General features: G+C 39.6%; 1 protein-coding gene across 1 annotated transcript in view; it reads right to left on the bottom strand.

Annotated features, from left to right (window-relative positions):
- Positions 1 to 18,670, bottom strand: part of ADAMTSL1 (ADAMTS like 1) — a 419,662-nt gene that overhangs the window by 120,533 nt on the left and 280,459 nt on the right. Inside the window, exon 6 of the mRNA XM_071581576.1 lies at positions 14,164 to 14,400. Within this exon, the coding sequence (XP_071437677.1) occupies positions 14,164 to 14,400 (237 nt within the window). The remainder of the gene's footprint in view (positions 1 to 14,163; positions 14,401 to 18,670) is intronic.

The following is an 18,670-nucleotide window of genomic DNA, read 5'->3' as shown; positions in this document are numbered from 1 at the left end:
AGTAAGAATATCTACAGGATCTGAACCACCTTGGATATATGCAGGCTGGTATGCTTTAATTTCCAAGAATGCCTCTGTGTAGACAAGATGGTAGAATCACTTGTATGATCTGAAAACTATATGACATAATGTCTACAACTCAAATTAATTTCCTTGTAGTGCATTAGAGTTCACTAGCACCCACAGTGAGAAGGGTCCTACTGGGGAGCCCAGATCGCAGAAGAGATTGGAATTCCCTTTCATATCTGCTAATAATATGTTTTATACTCAGTAGTATATGAACTTCGATTTAGAGTGGAACACAAATTATTATCCCTTTGCCTACTTTGAAAAGAATATGTAATGTAAACAGCTTGGATGTGAAATGTGCTGGATCTTAAATCCAGGTATGAGGTAACCAATTTCAAAAAGCAACATTAACCACTTTAAAGCATTTTTAAGTTTATGAATCATCAGCTCACATGTTGCCATAAGGGTATACGCTGATTAATTTATAAATTAAGCAATTTGGAGCTAGGTCACAACTTGTAGAGGAAACCACCAGGAAAATCTCAGGTGTGAAAGGAAGTTATATAGAGAGGTTTGTTTCTTTTTTTGAGTTGGACAGCCATTACCCGTATATACCATTAAAATATTTCTTCTGCTGAAATGATGTATTTCAAATGGAAGCATGAAAAAAGTGGATGTATGGAGACCTCTGTGAATACCAACACTTCTGTGATATGTACAAAATATATATCAACCTTCCTGTATTTGATAATGTCTCAGATAATCTATAAAATTTTTTTTATGAAATTAATTTCCTTTTTCTCCCCAAGGCTTCTGCAGAGCTTTTTGTTTACTCTGTTAGATTATAATAGAAACACAGAGCTCTGTGAATATAACTTTTTCATTAAACCCCCATATGAGTGATTAACTAATGCCTGAAATAAAAAACATTCCCAAGTTCACTGCTTTTTTTATTTTCTTTTTTTTCCCACCTATTACTACCTAGGGAAATGCTTCTTACATCCTTTGAAGGTAATTACATGCAGTAACAAGTTTGCTAGTGTTTGCAATGGAGTCACTGATGCTTTAAAATGAAAAACATTACTCCATATTTGTTATATTACTTTTTAGGAACTCTTTCATGAAAACATTATATAGGCTGGACTCTGACGAAAGTGAAAGGTCAAAAAAGGAAATATTAAAATGCTCCTGAAAAATATACACAGTTCAAGAGAAAATGACTTTTGTCTCTGAGCACAACAAGCATAGGCTTGGCTGAGAGGAGATGAGAACATGTCATTTCCATAACATTATTTTCACTCTCCATCAAGGCTGCAGAGAACTCACTGAAAAAGATTATGGTATGGGTGAAAATATATCACTACTCCCTCAGAAGTCTGCAAAGAGTTAGCAAGAAACAGGAAGGCAGAACTGTTTGTTTCAGCATCCACCCATAAGATGAGCAAAACAAAGAGGAAGTTTTGAACTGGCTGTTATCTGAGATGCCAAAGATGCAACAGCAGGAGGGGTCAGCTAATAGAAAAAGTAGATTCACTTGGGCTGCAAAGTCAGAAAAAAGTCTGCCAAGGCATGGACCTATGGACTTACTCATCTGACCAGAGTTGGTTGAGGGCCATGTCACAAGTATAAGCACCATGAAAGGTACTGCTTGATCAGCTTGGTAGGCAAAGGAGAGAATAAGGATATTATAACTCTAATATATAGCTCGGAGTAATGGTCTGGTGGACACAGTTTGAAACAAAATACTGACATATTTGAACCAGAGGTCTGGTGAATATTTCAGTTTCTGAAAAGCTTTGAAATGTCAACTCCTTGTCTTGGTTGAAACTGGAACTAATGTTGAAATTCTGACGTTTCTGTAGGTTGAAATGTCCTTTTCCAATGCATTCTAGTCTTGAAGTTAGTATTTCCTGGGAGGTTTAGGCAGATGAAGTCTTTTTCAATCCCTAAAGGTCTGGGAAGGCAGCCCACCCCCTCTCCCCCCCGCTCCCCATCCCGGAACGAGAATGGATTGCTGCCACAAATTGTGCCTGGAAATGTTCTGAAGTAAGCAGTTTTCATACTCATTTCTATTACACTTTCAACTTTCTCCCCTTGAAGCAGTGTAATGAAGCACAGATTTTTCCACATTCGAATCTTCTGAGTTTCAAATTGCTGATGTGTGGTCAGGGGCTTGAAATGCAGATTGTTACTGCGCAACATATCAGAAGCGGCTCAGTTAAGTTCCCTGACAATCTCATTCAAACACCATTGAAATCCAGAAGATGTATGTATAAATGTGACAAGCTTTGGGTGAAGCTCTTGTACATTTTTAAAGGTGCTTCTATAAAGTTTATTCCTAGTATGGTTAAATGCCTTTAAAGCAGTAAAGGCAGATTATGCAGAGCTCTGGAGGTCTTTCAGTATACGGAAGATGTCAGTCCTGTAGTATTAGAGTGAGAAAATCACAGGTGAATATTAACTCCCTGCTCTTCTTTACTACCCCTACAGAGAGCTGATTTTTTTTCTCCTTCTGTGTTTAGCATTAAAAGTCTAGCAACACAAAGCCAGAATAATAACAGCTAATCCCTAGCTGGCCGAGCTGTATTGTTTTATGGTATAAGATACCACAGTTCTGCTCAGATGTAAAGATTCTATATTACATTTCAGGTGAAGTCCATACTTCAGGCTGAGTGTGATTCTTGACACTCCCCTGTCACATGCACTTTTAACTACACTGGCAGCCCGTGGGTTGGTAAAACAGAAAAACAGATACACATTATCATGACTGATACCTATTAAAAAAAGTTCTATAGGGCACTGCAAGAAAAAAAGATGGTCATCAAGTTAGCAGAACAATTGCTTGTGTATAGTTTAAAGGCATCAGGCTGACAATCCCACAACAGAGTTGGAACTTGCTCACTGAGTGCATACAAAAGTGTTATGTGTGCATATGTTCCCCTTGTGGACTTGAACTCTGGCTCAATTTAGCAATTTTTCCAGAAATGAAACTGGACCAGCAATGACAGGTTCTGCTCCAGCCCTGCTAGCCTAGAAATGCCCTGAAGTAAGACGTTTTCCTAATAATTTCTATTCAGTATTAAGAAACGCTGGGCAGGAAATAGTGTAATAAAGCCAGCTTGCAAAGCTAGCCAGTTATAAATAAATCATTGTTTTTCAAAGAGCATGCCTGCAGTTCAAACAGAGGAAGTTCTGAGAATATGAGAGAAAACAAAATTTCCCTTCACATTGATACTAACGTGGAGCTCAGTCTGGGACTTGTGTTGACTGTCACTGCTCAGCTGAAGAAAGTTTTGGATCAGATCCATTGTTTCAACAGGGATCAAAGTCCTGTTTTACAATCAGGATGGAGAGCTACTCTACTCTTTAAATTATTGTGGAGAGAATAAGCTCAAGACTGTACAGAAACTGGATCTGGGCTAGTGTCTGTGACACAGGGACTTGCAGTCCCTGCCAAAGTGTATCTGAGCTTCAGGCCACCAACACCTTGAGATGACAGTTTGCAGCCCCAGCATTTTCCTGGCAGAGTCTGCCCACATTATCCTGTGATAGTTAGTCTTTTCCAGTGCTAGACACTATGAAGGATTTCCCCAGGTTCCCAGGAATTTAGGTATAAGTACAAGACAATCTGTGTTGGTTTAAAGGTAAACTGGCAGGAGAAATGAACCCAACACAAAAGAGATTGAAAGTCTGAGTTGCAATTTAATAAAAATATTACAATAAATACAATGACACAAAGAGAAATTGGCTTTAATCCACAAAACCCAGAAGTATAACCCAGCACCCTGGGGCACAAACAGAATGGTGTTCATACCTGTGCTGAGACATACCTGGTTCCTCTAAGTCCAAAGTAAAAGGAAGGGAAAAAACCTGTTGGTGCAGATGATTGTCACAGTCCTGTCAAGGTTCTGGTCCCCCTCTTAATCTGGTGAGTGGTTCCAGAAGTCCCCAAACCCCAAGATTATATACCCTCAGGTCCAGGTGGGAATGTTCTGTACCTCCCCCAGGAGGGGGAGTTCCACAATGGATGATCTGTGAGTCATGAGATATTTTTGGAATAGTTGATGACCCATTAACAGACATGCCCCCTCAGGCTGGGTGTGGAGGTGCTAACGACTCCCTGAAGGGGAGTTATCACAGCTCCTATCTCACAGGTTTCTTTAACACCCAGCTCACAGCCTGAGTCAGGTGTGCCCTGGGCAGCTGCTGCAAATGGTTAACAGTTCATGAGCAATAACATAGAGGATGGAGAATACACAGCTTTGGTCACACTCACACAGTGATAATCTGGTCCCAGCTGCCAAACTAAGACACAATCCAACTATAATTGAGTACAATAAGATGATTTTCACAATGGCAAAGCAACTTGTAATTGTGCCAGTAACAGCAGATTCAGTGACAAGTGCAATCCATGTAATTGTATGGAACGTGAGCCAAACATATCTTGCAACTGTTCAGGCAGTATGAACAAACTTCAAATACTGATCAGTAATTACTCAATACATCCACTGAAGTGACTCAGACACACCTCCCAACATGCAAAATGTGTCTGGTCATCTCAGTGTTTTGTCAGTGTTTGTTGCCTTACCTACCACTGATTCACTGGAACCAATTTGCAAATGCTGCTTGGTATGTTTTCCATCAGCACAGCATTCTCAGCTAGCCAGAGCTCTGTGTTATTACTATTTTTAAACCATGATCAAGACTGTTGTGTGCATTACGAAAATGCTTGATTTTCTCCAAAAGGATTATATGTTTTGTCTGGATAGCTTAGCATTTGCAGGGGAAAGATTTGTCAGTTTTTGAAAATCGAAATACTACACCAGAAGGTGATTGTAAATCCCATTATAGGACAAAATTCATCAAGGGAGCTCTCCCTCAGCTTTCTTGTAGCAATGTGCTTGAGAAACCAAGAGTAAATTCAATGACATCTGGCCTCTGGACTCATTCTTTTCTCCTAGACCATGAAACACTAACTTGTAAAGGCATTCAATCGGCACTTGTGACACACTACATTTGACTATGATCCTTTGTCAGCTCTGGTGTCTTCATGACACACATGAAATTGTTACTCAGACCTCTCCTCTGCTGAGTGCACAGGCTTCTTTAGTTGGCAGGAACCTGTCCTCTGTCAGCTGGATCAATGGGGATCCAGCTGCAGTGCTTTGCTTCTAACAGTGCCAAGCACAGACTTTCTGGTACTTCAGGCAATCAACAATCTGTGTTACCAAGGAACAGACATCACTCACAATTCAAGTACTTGAGAGAGGCTTCATGTTCCCAAGCCACTGATTAAACCACTTAATCTATATGGTATTCCAGCATGCTGCTCAGTGTGTGAAGGGAGTGCATGCACGCTCTATGAGAAGACATCAAGGAGGAAACTGGCTAAAATGCCTGCAAGGCACCCTTTCCTGGATCTTCAGAGTAACTTGAACTCTTGCCAAGGTCTTCAGTGAGAACCACACTTCTGTTTTGCTGGGGACTTTAAAAACTACACAGTTAGTGCAGACACCTTGCCACTTTCATACAGCATTAAATGCCCTGTACCACTCTACACAACTCAGGCTTTTAGGTGTGCTAAGGAAATATGTAGACAAAAAGCACTTCCTGGTAACAGAAAACCCTTAGAAGCCTCCAAGTTGCTCTTTTGAATTTTTTCTTTTTGCTAAGCCTTTAAATTACAAAGTTTCTTCCTTCCTCTCTCCCTCCCACCCCCTGTCCTACCCCAACAAAGGGAAGTGGTCTGATTGCTGCTGGTCAGAGACACATGCACAGTAGACATGTTGGTGTGCTGAAAAATAGCATCAGATATCATTTCTGCTGGAAGGCTATCTCTGCAGTGGTGTCAATCTCTGTTGGACTACAAAGTGGAAAACTGATAGCTCAGGGCAGGGGAGTGGAGTTCTAATAATGCAAATGAAGATTCTTTCACATGCACACACAAATATTTCCTTGCCACACGCTGCCACAAAAATGTTGTTACCTGGCTATTTAATCATTTGGCTATTTCTCCTATTAATCATTAGGTTCTCCATCCCACTCCATTCTGTGTGCTGGAAAGATAACATGCTGGGGGGAAAACAACTTCTTTTATCTCAGAAAAACTGATGCTCATCAATAGGAAAACAAAATTAAGATTCAGTCTCCATGGAACATGAGGCAGATGAGGATAGAGAGTAATAGACAACACATTCAAGCAGCAGTTCAGCTGTTCAATTTGACACATTCCAAAAGTACCTGACCATAAGAAATGAAGAAATCAATACTTTTTGAAGTGTTATCTCTGCAGAAGACATTCACGTTTTGAAACAAAACAAAACAAAACAAAACAAAACAATTAACTTGATCATTTAGACATAGAAGCCTGATCCAGACATCAAAAACTTAAAAACCTTTATAATCATAACATCAAAATACCTGTCTAAATTGAAAGAAAAGTTAGAAGTGATCTTGTTACAATGTCTTCTAGGTGTCTGTGAAAAATAAACACACTCCTGCCTAAATAATGCACTTATTACACCTTTTGCATTTTTCTTCTGGTATTTCTACAGTTCAGAAAAAAACAGACAAATAGTTACAAACAAGAGCCAGAAATAGCTGAACTACATGACACTAAAATCCTAGCACTATGTAAATATCTAGAGTTTTTTACCCCAAATGTAGGGGTTTTTTGTTTTGGTGTTTTTTGTGGGTTTTTTTTGTTGTTGTTGTTTGGTTTTGTTTGTTTGTTTGTTTGTGGGTTTTTTGGCTTTTTTTTTTAACCCAACTGCTGGTCTTGGTAGTAAAAGAAAATTGTTACTGAAAGCTGTCATGGGTATTGGATACTTTTCAAAATTAGTGCAGGCTGGTGGAAACACAAATGATGCCTGTTTGTAGAGAATTAATTGAACAAAAGCAATTAATTTCTCTACTTTGTCATCAAAAAGGCAGTACTCTTGTGTGAATGTAAGACAGAAACACAGGTAAAAATTTCCTCTGCAAGTTATTGTCTCTCAGAGTTTTCACAGTTAGATACATGTCAAAGTAAAGTGTAGAAAAAACCCAATCTTGCCAAAAGAAGTACATGAGCCCCAGTATTATCAGTACTAAGTATGATGAGAATAGCCTCTAATATTAGAGCAATGAATGTTGCAGACCATTTTCTTCCAGGGCTTCACAGAGTCCTGGCCTTCTTCTTCCTCAAAACTGAAGTTCACTTGAAAGGTCTGAAGAAGGTATGCAAAAAAATCAGATCCCAAGATAAGGAATGACTAGGAGCAGCCATAGACCAAGGTGCAAATTCCTGCAGCTGTACCCCAAGTGCATCCCATATGGACAGTAGAGGCCTGAGGTAGTTTCATGAGCCTTCAAGAGCCTACTGAGGTGGCCATCTAGCCTTATTTTACCTGTTTCAAGCAGGCTTACTGTGTCAATGAGGACTATATCCACACAGCAGACACATGGCGTTAAGTGACAGTATTACTCTGATGAGATCTGTATTTTGGGCTGAGCTTCAGACTGCAATTAAGATTAGAGTAGATTTGGTTTATCAACAGGACAGCTAAATTTTTCAAGTTCTTCATTGAAAGCAGAGAGCTAAAATAGAGTTCTTTTATCTTGCTTCTTTGGAGAAATTTAAAGGAATCAATAGGTCTTATATGCCTGCATGTGCAAGAAACCAGTTAATATAAACATCTTTGCAAATACATATCTCAACAATTTCTTGGGCTAGTGAGTCTGTTTTTGACTTTTCACCTAAATGTTGCAGTTAGTAGCATAATTCTCTTATTTTTGTTTGTTTCCTTTTTTTTTGTTTTTGTTTTCTTTCTTCAGTTTATTTGAGGGACTGTGGCTACACTTTTTGCCTTTAGTGGAAGGCTTTACATTGTTTCACCCTTTTCTCAATGTCTAACCTTTCAATACGAAAATGATGCAAGCTTTGTAGAGGCTGTTATAATTTTTCACAGAGAAGGACACCTGTTGTCCTGAGCTATGGCTCATTTAAAGCAAGACCATAAATCATACACCTTGCTATGGCTTCTGTGGTAGGTGGTCCCCTATGAAGCAGGGATCCACAGGGTGGAGAGTCAGAAAGGATAGCAGAAGAGAAAGGCCATTCCACCTGTGTAAGTAAAGGAGACTGTCCAGCCTGAAAGCATCTCATCCACCAATGTGACTTCAGGGAAGCAATACTCACTTACGTCATGTACGGATTTGGCTGTGACATTGACAGGACCTGCTTTTAGGAAAGAATGCAAACCAATATACATTTTCACAACATATTTAATAGAAACAATAAAATTATTTAAAATCCCCAACTTCTGATCTGGTGCTATACAGGAACATGCAGGTTTTTACATCACTACTGGAGATAGAAGAAACCTGGGAAAATCCTTGATAACTCATCTGAGGAAGCAAAGACTGAGTTTATTCTTCCTTGTTGGACATTGGAAAAGGAACATTTGTGGAATTCACATAAGCAGAAGACAAAAATTAAGTTGACAGAGAAACAATATGAAGATTATAACAGGAAGAACAAGTGAAAGGGATAAAGAAAATAGAAAAAGACAAAAATGAAAATGGAGTATTTTCTCTGCAGCAGAAAGAGAGAGAAATCAAAGATTTTTTTGATTGCGCCAGGAAAACTGGAAAACAGAAAGGAGATTTTATTTTCATTAGTAAAGATCCCAGTAGGTTACATGGGTTATTGGTGTTTTGTGACACAAGCCTTTCAGAGCATGAAGGGACATGATCCTCCATGCAGTGCTGCAATCTGCCCTGCATTTGTCTAGAACTGGAAGTGTGAAAGTGTGAGGGAACACAGAGCTGCACTAACAGGTGTTTGCTTGAGTGAACAAGCAAGAGAGAACACACAGTTAGAGGTCTGGCAGGCAGAAATGGGGACATGTCTGGAAAGGTCACAGCCCACAACCAAGTGACATCATAAAGTGAAAGAGGATTAAAAATGTGTTGTAGCAGAGACACAAATAGCACAGACACCCATATAGAAAGGAATCAGCTGCTGCATAACTTCTCCAATACCCTATGTCTGTAAATAAAAGTTAAACATTTTCTTAAGAATCGCTAACCATACTCTACGCTGCTTCAAAGATTCAGAGATACAGCTTGTTCTACACACAAAATTGGCTTTGCTTGCCCTGCATACAACCAGAGGTCTCTTCTAACTAACTAATGGGTAGCCAGTATGCAAAACAAAGACTTCAGCTCATAAACTAATAGCTAAACAAAAACTCATAAATATGCCACTAAGGTACAGGTAATTCTAAACCTGCAAACAACATGAAAAATGAAGTGATAGATATGAGAGAGGGATCTTCTAATTTCCAAATACTGCACCTTTTAAATAAATGCATACTTGACAAAGAGAGTGAAAACAATCACCTTTAAATCAGGAGTGAGTAGTGAGGCACACAGCAATACAACTAACCCTTCATTTCTGCCATTAACAGCCTGAAGAACAGCTTGTGAGCACACAAGAGGCCATGGGCTGACCCAAATCTTGCATACTACGAAACATATGCCTGTGGTTAGTTAAGAAAATTGACACTGTTGTTTGAACCACTGGTGTTAAAGGTTAAAACAAAGGAAGGTGGTGGTGGGAGGAGTCCTTCAGAGAATTTTTCTTACCCTACCAACACAAAGATTTTGGGTGCTGAAGTGCCAGGACTAAGAACAAAGGACTGACTGATGACTCCAGATTCCAAATTAATGGTGAGGTGGAGGTAAGAAAACAGGATTCCAGCACCTGGGAGGGGGGAAAGTTTTTCCTGTGTGCTGGCTTCCCTCTGTTTGGGGCAGTTGCTGGGAAAAGCCACTGTTTGCTGAGCTGGTGAGAGCTCCTTCTGGCTCTGCTCCTTGCCTTCCCCCTCTCCATCTCTGGGCATCCTGAGCTTCAGAGAGAAAGAGAGAGAGAGAGAGAAGAGGGTCACAGCTGCTTCAGGACACACTCCAGACGTTTACCTGGACTTCCAACTTTGACTTTCGCCTTTCCAGTTTTCCAACTTCGACTGCAAGGAGATTTCTGGGAATTACCACCACTCCTCAACTCCCAGTGTTTCCTTCTTTTGACCAAAGGACAAGGAGAGAGAGAGCCTGCTTTCAAGAAAGGCTCCATCCTGCACCATGTGAGGCATTCACCCTCTTGTCTCTGCCTTGCTGGGAAAAGACTGAGAATTCACCTCACAGACAGCTGAGGTGTGACACTGACACTGTCTATAAATATAACTGCACCAGGAGGAACCTACAGTTTTTGAGGGTTGTTTCTTTGGTGCTGGGGGAGTAGTTTGCTCTGGTCTGTTTATACTTATATCTGTATCTATATATAGTAGCTAAGAACAGTTATCCTTCTTATATCCATTTTCTAATTAGAGTTTGTTTTTTTTTTAATGTAATAAGGGTTGACATAGTTATTGAGGAGGAATCCTCTCCTCTGTCCTTGGTAAACAATTTGGTTTCCCTCAAACTGAGACCACTGGGAAAAATGCACTGTCTACATAAGCACACACTGATCTTAACTCTCACTAATTCTTGTACAGACTATAATTGAATAGACATAATTATAAGTTTCATAAAATGTTCTATCTGAACAATATTTAATTCCTTTTAAGTTGCCATATGACTTGGATCAATGTAAGCCCACAGGATGGTAAACTTCAGTTTGCTTTCAGTAGTTTTGCTCTGAGGAATTCAGAAAATATATCTCTTCATCTCCAACATAGTGCGATTATTGCAAAGGACTATTTATCACAGAATGATAGAAGGTGCTGATTTTGAAGGGACCCGAAATCATCCTTGAGTCCACCTGCTAGCCCTGCACAGGTCACCCCAACAGTCACACCATGTGCCTGAGAATATCATCCAAATTCTTCTTGAACTCTGTCAGGCTTGGGGCTGTGATCACTTTCCTGTAGAGACTGTTTCAGTGCTCAGCCACATCCTGGGTGAAAAGTGTTATCCTGATATTCAACCTAAACCTCCCCTGACAGAGCTTCATGCTGTTTCCTCAAGTTCTGTCACTGGTCACCACAGAGAAGAGATCCCTTCTCTTCCCCTCACAAGGAATTTGTAACTGCAATAAGATCTCCCCTTAGTCTCCTCTTCTCCAGGCTGAAAAGACTAAGTGACATGAAACACTCCTCATATGGCTTCCCCTTAAGGCCCTTCACCATCTTCATTGCCCTCCTTTGGGCACTCTCTAAGAGCTTAATATCTTTCCTATATTGCGGTGCCCAAAACTGCACATAATATTCCAGGTGAGGCTGCCCCAGTGCAGAGCAGAGTGGGACAAATTACAGTTGTCTACTACACTGCCCCAAATCTTGCTGATTGCCCCAAATCTTGCTGAACTCCCAGGAACGTTATGAATTCTCACAAACTACTGAGAACTGTGATTTTTATATTTACAGCATGCCAGCCTTTTTAGGTGAGTAGTAGATTGCAGCTGCTACTGTAAATGTATAGAAATAATTTCTAAAATTGTATTTTTAATTCTCTGAAGTTCACATGCATTCACTATGCTCACAGAAGTAAGTTTATTCACATAAATGTTACAGAGGAATAATTCTCCACTTGTTCTTCCATAACACTGCAGTTTCCCATTCTTTTAAAAGAACTTTTATAGAAGGCCATGGAAAACCATAGCTTTTAGAGAGGGTTCACCATTAATTATGGCAAATTCCATATGGTTTACCTTTCTGGACTGCTTATGTATAATTAGCTATTGTTGTAATAGATAGTAATGCAGTTGTTGTCCTAAAGCACAGAGTTAGGGCAAATCTAGTTATGAACTTTCTAATGCAGTATCTCTACTATCACAAAGATATGACTGGCTAGCAGGGATACACTGAGAAAAGAATACCTTGAATTGCTTTAAACATAACATGCCCCAAAATACAAGATATTTCACTGTGAGGAATGCAGCATGAGCATTTAGGTTTGGTTTCTTGCTCATTGTCCTAGTTCAGCAGGAGGGACCAGCTAACCCTGTGTGGGGGTGATCAAAGCTGTGTATTCTACCCCCTCTATTCATTCCCCAAGGTCAATGGGCCATTAGCAGCAGCTGCCCAGGGAGCCATTATCACCCTCACACCCAGCCTGAGGGGGGCGGAGCTGCTAATGGGCCATCAACAGCTCAACACCCCCTGGCTCCCAGAGTTAATCACCCATTGTGTGAGTCCCCGCCCAGGGGGAGGGACTGGGTGCTCCCTGAGGGTACATAAGTGGTGGGTAAGAAGACCTCGGGAACCTCTTGTCGGATCCAGAGCAGCAGCAGGACCTTGACAGGAGGAGATCCCCGCTCTCGCCCAGACCACAGCCCTCGCCTGCACCAACAGGTTTTTCTTTTCCTTTTGCTCTGGACTTGGGGGAACCACAGGGGTCTCAGCACAAGGGCAAACAAACCCCCTTGGGTTTGTGCCCCAGGACACTGGGTTATACTGCTGGGGTTTTGTGAGTTGAAAGCAATTTCCCTTGTGTGTCAGTGTTGTTATTGTAATATTATTATTAAATTTTAGGTCTGACTTACAATCTCTCTCGTGGTGAGTTCATTTCCCCTGCTGGTTCACCTTTAAACCAGCACACTCATCCTAAAGAACAATGCAGTAATTGTAAATATATGGCAAAAGCTGATGAAGAAACTGAATACTGAAGAATACGGAATATACAAAGTCGTGTTTATGCATTAAAAATTATTCTACCATTTTATGGTGTATAAGGAAAGGGTTAGCTTAACTGAAATTCTTCAGGGACACTAATGTTAATATATGTGTCTGTTCTCAAGCCACAGAGACAATTAAGAAATAATATCCGTTATAAAATGTAGTTACCTTCAGCCTTCCAAGAAATAAGAATCATCATGATAAGGCAAATGAGTTTGTTTCCGTAGTGAATGATTGCAAACTCTGTTCTAAGGAGAGGCTTTCTTGAAAAAAGTATACTTCATATCTGGATCAACACAGAAATCAGCCTGACAGAGGTCAAATTCTCTGCTCCTAATTTCTAAGCCACTATAAGCAAAAAACTTTGAATCTTTTTCCCATCCAGATTCCTCTGCTTCCAGTTAAGTTTTTAAAAGATTTTAAACCCCAAAACAGAACTGTCTGTCTCATTAGAAAATCTAGAATTTTGAGAAACATGCACTCTGATGAGGTCAAGAGGTCTAGATGATTGCTTTCTTCAGATCACAAATGAGATTAGCCTAGTAACTGGCTTCTCTCTTTCTTTTACTGAAGGACTGCTTCTGGCTCAGAACAGAAAATCCAAGAGAAAATAAAAAAACAAGAAGGCAAGCTTCTAAAGAGACATGGAGTGCTGAAAATTCACTAGAAAGCCAACAACACATCCAGTTTACACAGATTTGAAGGAGACTAGGCACTGGAACATGAATTTACACTCAACTGTTTTTGAGACTCAGCTGTGTTCAGTGCCTAATAGAGATGGTGTGAAAGTCCTCCCCTCCATGAGCCTGCAGTATACATGTAGTTCACAAGACTGAAGTTTAATGTAGATAGGTTCAAAAGAGTAGCAACATATAAATAAAAGCATAAAGGAAATATAAAAATAAATGAGGATGCAAATAAATTGGTTGAATTATCAACAGATATCCACATACTGTGAAGTGAAGGGTTAAGAAGTATTCATCTGTCACTTTTATCAAATGAGGAAGCTGAGGTCCAAGGATATTCAGCAGCTTGCTTAGTCTTATGGGAGGAATGGCAGTTTTATCACTTCAGCCCCCCATCTGCTGCCATGGGGTTTGTGACTTACAGGGAACAATATCCTCGAAGAAAATGTAATTTGATAGACCTGGAAAACTTTGGTGTCTGCAGATTAAAATCTACAACAATATTTTCTTCTGGTGCTTTAAATCAGATCTGCAACTGCAGCTAGCTATACAGAATAGTTCAAAAATTGATAATACAATCATTTAAAAAACCCTAAGTAAACAATATAAAGTAAGAAAAAACCCTTCGCATTTGTACACCTTTCAAAAAAAAAGGTACAAGAAATCAGTTTAAGAGAATGGAAACATAATATTAAAATAAAGACCCCAAAATGATACAAATATGGAGGATGAGAGGGAGTGAGCAAGTGAGAAAGATCTGAGGAGAGGAATCATGTAGAAAGGCATTAGGGTAGGGCTTCTCTCCTTACTTGGCACACGCCACTGATGCACATGTCCAGGGATTCAGTGTAGCACCGGGTCCCATCCAGAACCTTTGGTGCCAGCTCCACAACCAGAGCCGTTTCTCTGGCCTGGCACTTCAGCGAACATGGGTTGTCAGGGTCATTAGAGACAGGAAGCCACTCATAAAACTGTCCCTGATACTTGACATCATTGTGAGCAGAGCACTGCTGGGCACGAAAATCACCTGCTTCTGGTGGACAGTCCTGCAGAAAAGAAAGAGAAGAAGGTCAGTAGGTCTGTTCAGTTTAGCCACTTGCAGTATCATGCAGCAGGCTACATTTCACTGCTGCCAGAGTTCCAGTTTAGACAAAAAAGAGTGATTGAAATAGCTACAGCTACACATAATTCAATTGGATGATTATACTTTTTGTTTGTTCTGCAAAAGTATTGAAAGAACATCAAGACCATGTGTCAATGGGAAATAAATGCACTGTACATGTCTGACCACAGCCCTGTGGTTAAGCAAAAGAGGGTCACAATATTTTTGCTGGATCTTATTCCACTTGTGCACATATGTGAGAAGTGTGCGTGCACAGCCACCCTCTTCCAGCCAGATTTTCCTCTTTGTTTATACAGCAAGAAAAAAACAACTACATGACTTAACTATTTCCTTGTCTAAGCTCTCCTCACTAGCCTTTTTATTTTTGCCTCAGTGACCTAAATCACTTGGTATAGCAACAAGAAAAAAATTATACATATATACATTCATTTAACCTAAGATTTCATAACTCATATAATTAGGGACTTACTATTACTTTACTGAGAAGACCTTAATAAAAACCCCTTTTTAATCCTTTGGGAGATTTGTAAGAAATATAAACCCTAACTCTGAACCCAGTACACCAGATACAAAAATCAAAGACCACTGATATCATTTAAAGTCCCTTGTAACTGAGAATGTGAGGCTTTTCTTATCCACATATATTTTCTTGTTACCATTTAGCATGGAAAACCTGAGACAGGTCATCAAGAGAGCAAGAAGACCTTCAAAATCATGAGTTTTCAGGCAAAATAAACATGAGTTCTTTTTATTTCCTTTCAAGTTTTGATCCTTAAAGAACCATATTGTAAAATTTCCTGTGCAAACAACCACATAAGCTAGAGATCCACCTCTTTTTAGATGTAACCAGAATTTCTCACATAATTATAGCAATAAAGGATCTAAGCTTTAGTAAAAATATTAAACACCATGAGAACTGAGGCAAAAAAAGCACAAACATTGGGAATAGGACTCCCTCATCTGTTTCTCAAATCTTTTTCTGCACCTTCACTCAATAACACTTTTCTGCATCTTCTAAAAAGGGCAGATTGTTACAGCTTTAGATATGAAAGACATGGAGGCTGCATGTCAGTTTATGACATTAAAGGATCACCCTTTAGTATTAAAACCTAAAATAAAACCTGCTTTAAAAACAAGTCTTCTCTCTAAGACAGTTGACACAATCTTGGCTATAAATTGGTCATTTGTAAGCTGTTGGCTTAAACCTAAGTTTAGCCACTCTGGCCTCTCATTCACTGTTGCAATGTGGTTATGGCCATTTTGTTTGAATATTGAATAATCTTGGATCATACCTTAACAAACTTTTCTTGTTGTGAACCATACACACATTCAAGCCATGGCCTTAGCCACAGATTGTAACTTAATTGGCTTTGTACCATGTGAGCAGATTTTCAATTACTTAATTTTGTATTTGAGTGCAATGCAACCCAAAATTAAAGGGTTGAAATCCAGTCAAAAGTTCAGGCATTTAAGTTGTTGTAGGTTTAGTTGAATGGGAAGGACTTTTAGTGAATTTTTCATACTATCACATAATTTGGAATGTGGGGGATCTCTCCCAGTCTGAGCTGGATGGGGGAACGACTGTCCCCAGCATCTCAGATATGAGGGTCCCTGAAGTAAAGCTTCCTGGGAATTGGGGAGACAGGAGATAAAAAGGCAGGCACAACCCTGAACTCACTCTCAGTACCTGGTTTTTGCTCACTGGAGCACACAGACTCTTGGAGCCCTTTCCCAGGGACTACCCCAGATACATTTTGCATCTGACCAAGGTCACTTCAGCCCCAGGTTAGCTGTCTCAGCAAAACCAGCCACTGCCAATGGCCTGGGGGCTCCCCTCTCAGGAGCTGGACAAAGCGCCGCCAGGCCCCAGCACCATGCCTGGTCAGACAAGCCCCACCAGTGTCACTCCACATAGTTTGCTGCATTAGAACCCATGCCATCACCTTGGCAGCACAGCATTTTCCATAACAAAATATCCTTCCAGGTTTTGTTTTAACCTAGACAAGAGAGGAATAGCTAGGTAATATTTTCTGCTATTGTCTTTTTTTGTTTTTTTCCAGTTTTAGTAAAACTTCTTCATTCAAACTCCTTATAATTTTTATCTTGTCTATACTGGGGTAGAGGGAAATAAATAAAAAAGACCTTATTTGAGGTCTCACCTCCTGAACATATTATCATTAATCAAGATATAAGTACAAGGCAATAGTCTTCCTGTTACCCAATGTTCAATGGATTAAGGTATAAGAGAAAAAAGGATTTGGGGTTAAATATATCTCTAGAAAAACAGATATCAAAGAGCAATAACCCAAAGCCCATTATTCCTTTTTCAAAGTGGTGGTTCAAAGTCCAGCCATGTGACTGGTATTTTACTGCTGGAAGACTTACACAGCAGACAGTTTTTCTATTAATATATTATGGATGATTAAAGAAAAAGTAAAATGTTGGAAGCATTTCAGTTTGGTTTTGAAATCCTGAGAAAAACTGAGAGGCAATTAGGCCTTTTTTATGATGTGGGCAAACTTTATACAGGACAAAGTTTGGACAGCGAAGGGAGCAGAAAAGTATGTGGGAAATTCATTATTCCATTATAGCTGTGTAATTAGAGAAAAAATGGTCTTTATATTCTGCCCTTATACAGACGATGAACAACAAGACAGTTGGACCCAAGACCTGTTTAGCTCAATTTTCAAACAGTAAAACAAAGAACACTGTGGCCTTATTTTCTGCCACAAAATCTTCTGTTGCATACCCTTCTCTGAATTTTTCTGTCTATAAATGAATACAATCAGGGCTATTGGGTTGGCTTAGGCCTGTTGCAGAGATTCAAGCCAATTTTCTCGTTTGGTTCAAGCTTGGCCCTACCTTTGGAACTTTCTGGCTTGCAACAGCTTTATTTTTACAAAGAGAGAAAGACCCAATAAAGAACACATAGAAAGTTTATAATCCTGCTTTGTACAGTACTCAATACTATGTTGTGTTGGATTTTACTTTTAAATCAAAGAAATAAAAAATGCACAGTCAACATAACAAGCTTTCAGGACATGGCAGGTGACCAGGACCCATATGAAATACTTCCAGTCTTTGACATTGTGATCAAAATAAAACAATGGATTTAAATAGCAGAGTTCGTGTTTAAAAAAGTTTTCATGTGAAACTTGAAGCAAATCAAAGAATACATCCAAGCAGTCAGAAACATAGACATGCATATTTATCTTGGCATGCAGATGTGAAAAAAGGTTTACAGCCTGGCCTACTACTTTTCTCCTGTTGAAATCCTGAATCCTAAATCTATCTGAAGACCTCGGAAATCCCTTTTCCTCAGGATCGTTCCTTCTAGTTAAGAAAGCACATGCACTTGTATCTACATGCATAACCTGTACAATATTTTTTACTATCAAAATAGACAGTTTAAAGAAAATTAATGGTTTGAATATTATCAATATTTAGAAATAGGTCATTAAGACTAAAAAAGTAGGAACTGTACAGAACTTTGCATATCTTGTTTATCTGTTGTCCTTTTTATTTTAGTATTTTAATTTAATATTTTTTTTGTACTATACGTCAGTGGGGTCAGAGCCTCTTCATGGAGGGCTTTGTAAACTCAAGCCTATAAATTAGTATTCCAGTTGCTGAAATAGAAGATAAGGCAAAGTCAATGTTTTGTTGCATATTTGTTCAATGCATAAATTGCCATTTTGTTCTAAACGCTTTGCACACTTTTAGATAAGGTGGTTTGCTGTTTTGAGGCAGTCTTCCTGAGAGAAACTATAGACTCAACTCCACAAAGCCTTTTCTCCTTTAAAAAAATCATCCTGCTTTTGATATGGTGCTTTAGTGGAAGGGGATCCTCTACACTTGCCAGCTACCACTACTTCATTGGCCTGAGGGAAGTTACATGTTCCTCTAGCTGCGGGCGCGATTCTGGAAGCTATGTAACAGTGTGCAGCTTGTGTATTGGCACAACTGATTGACAAACACTTTGAGACAGCCAGAAGTTGTGAGCCAAGTCAGTGTAGCAGTGAACCCAAGACAGCACGTCAGTTCATGGGTTATGTAATTCTGTGAGGCACTTTTTTAACCTCATCTGCATGGCCTATGTGTGGGTTGGAGCATGTGGCAGCACTGGTATCTGGCCACAAAAGTACTACAGTGCTGCTTTAGGTTATTTCAGTTTTGGTGCTATATTAAAATCT

Source organism: Pithys albifrons, chromosome Z, assembly GCF_047495875.1.
Source record: "Pithys albifrons albifrons isolate INPA30051 chromosome Z, PitAlb_v1, whole genome shotgun sequence".
Taxonomy (NCBI): domain Eukaryota; kingdom Metazoa; phylum Chordata; class Aves; order Passeriformes; family Thamnophilidae; genus Pithys; species Pithys albifrons.
The sequence above is the reverse complement of the archived record's forward strand: the minus strand, read 5'-3'. Positions and strand labels throughout refer to the sequence as shown.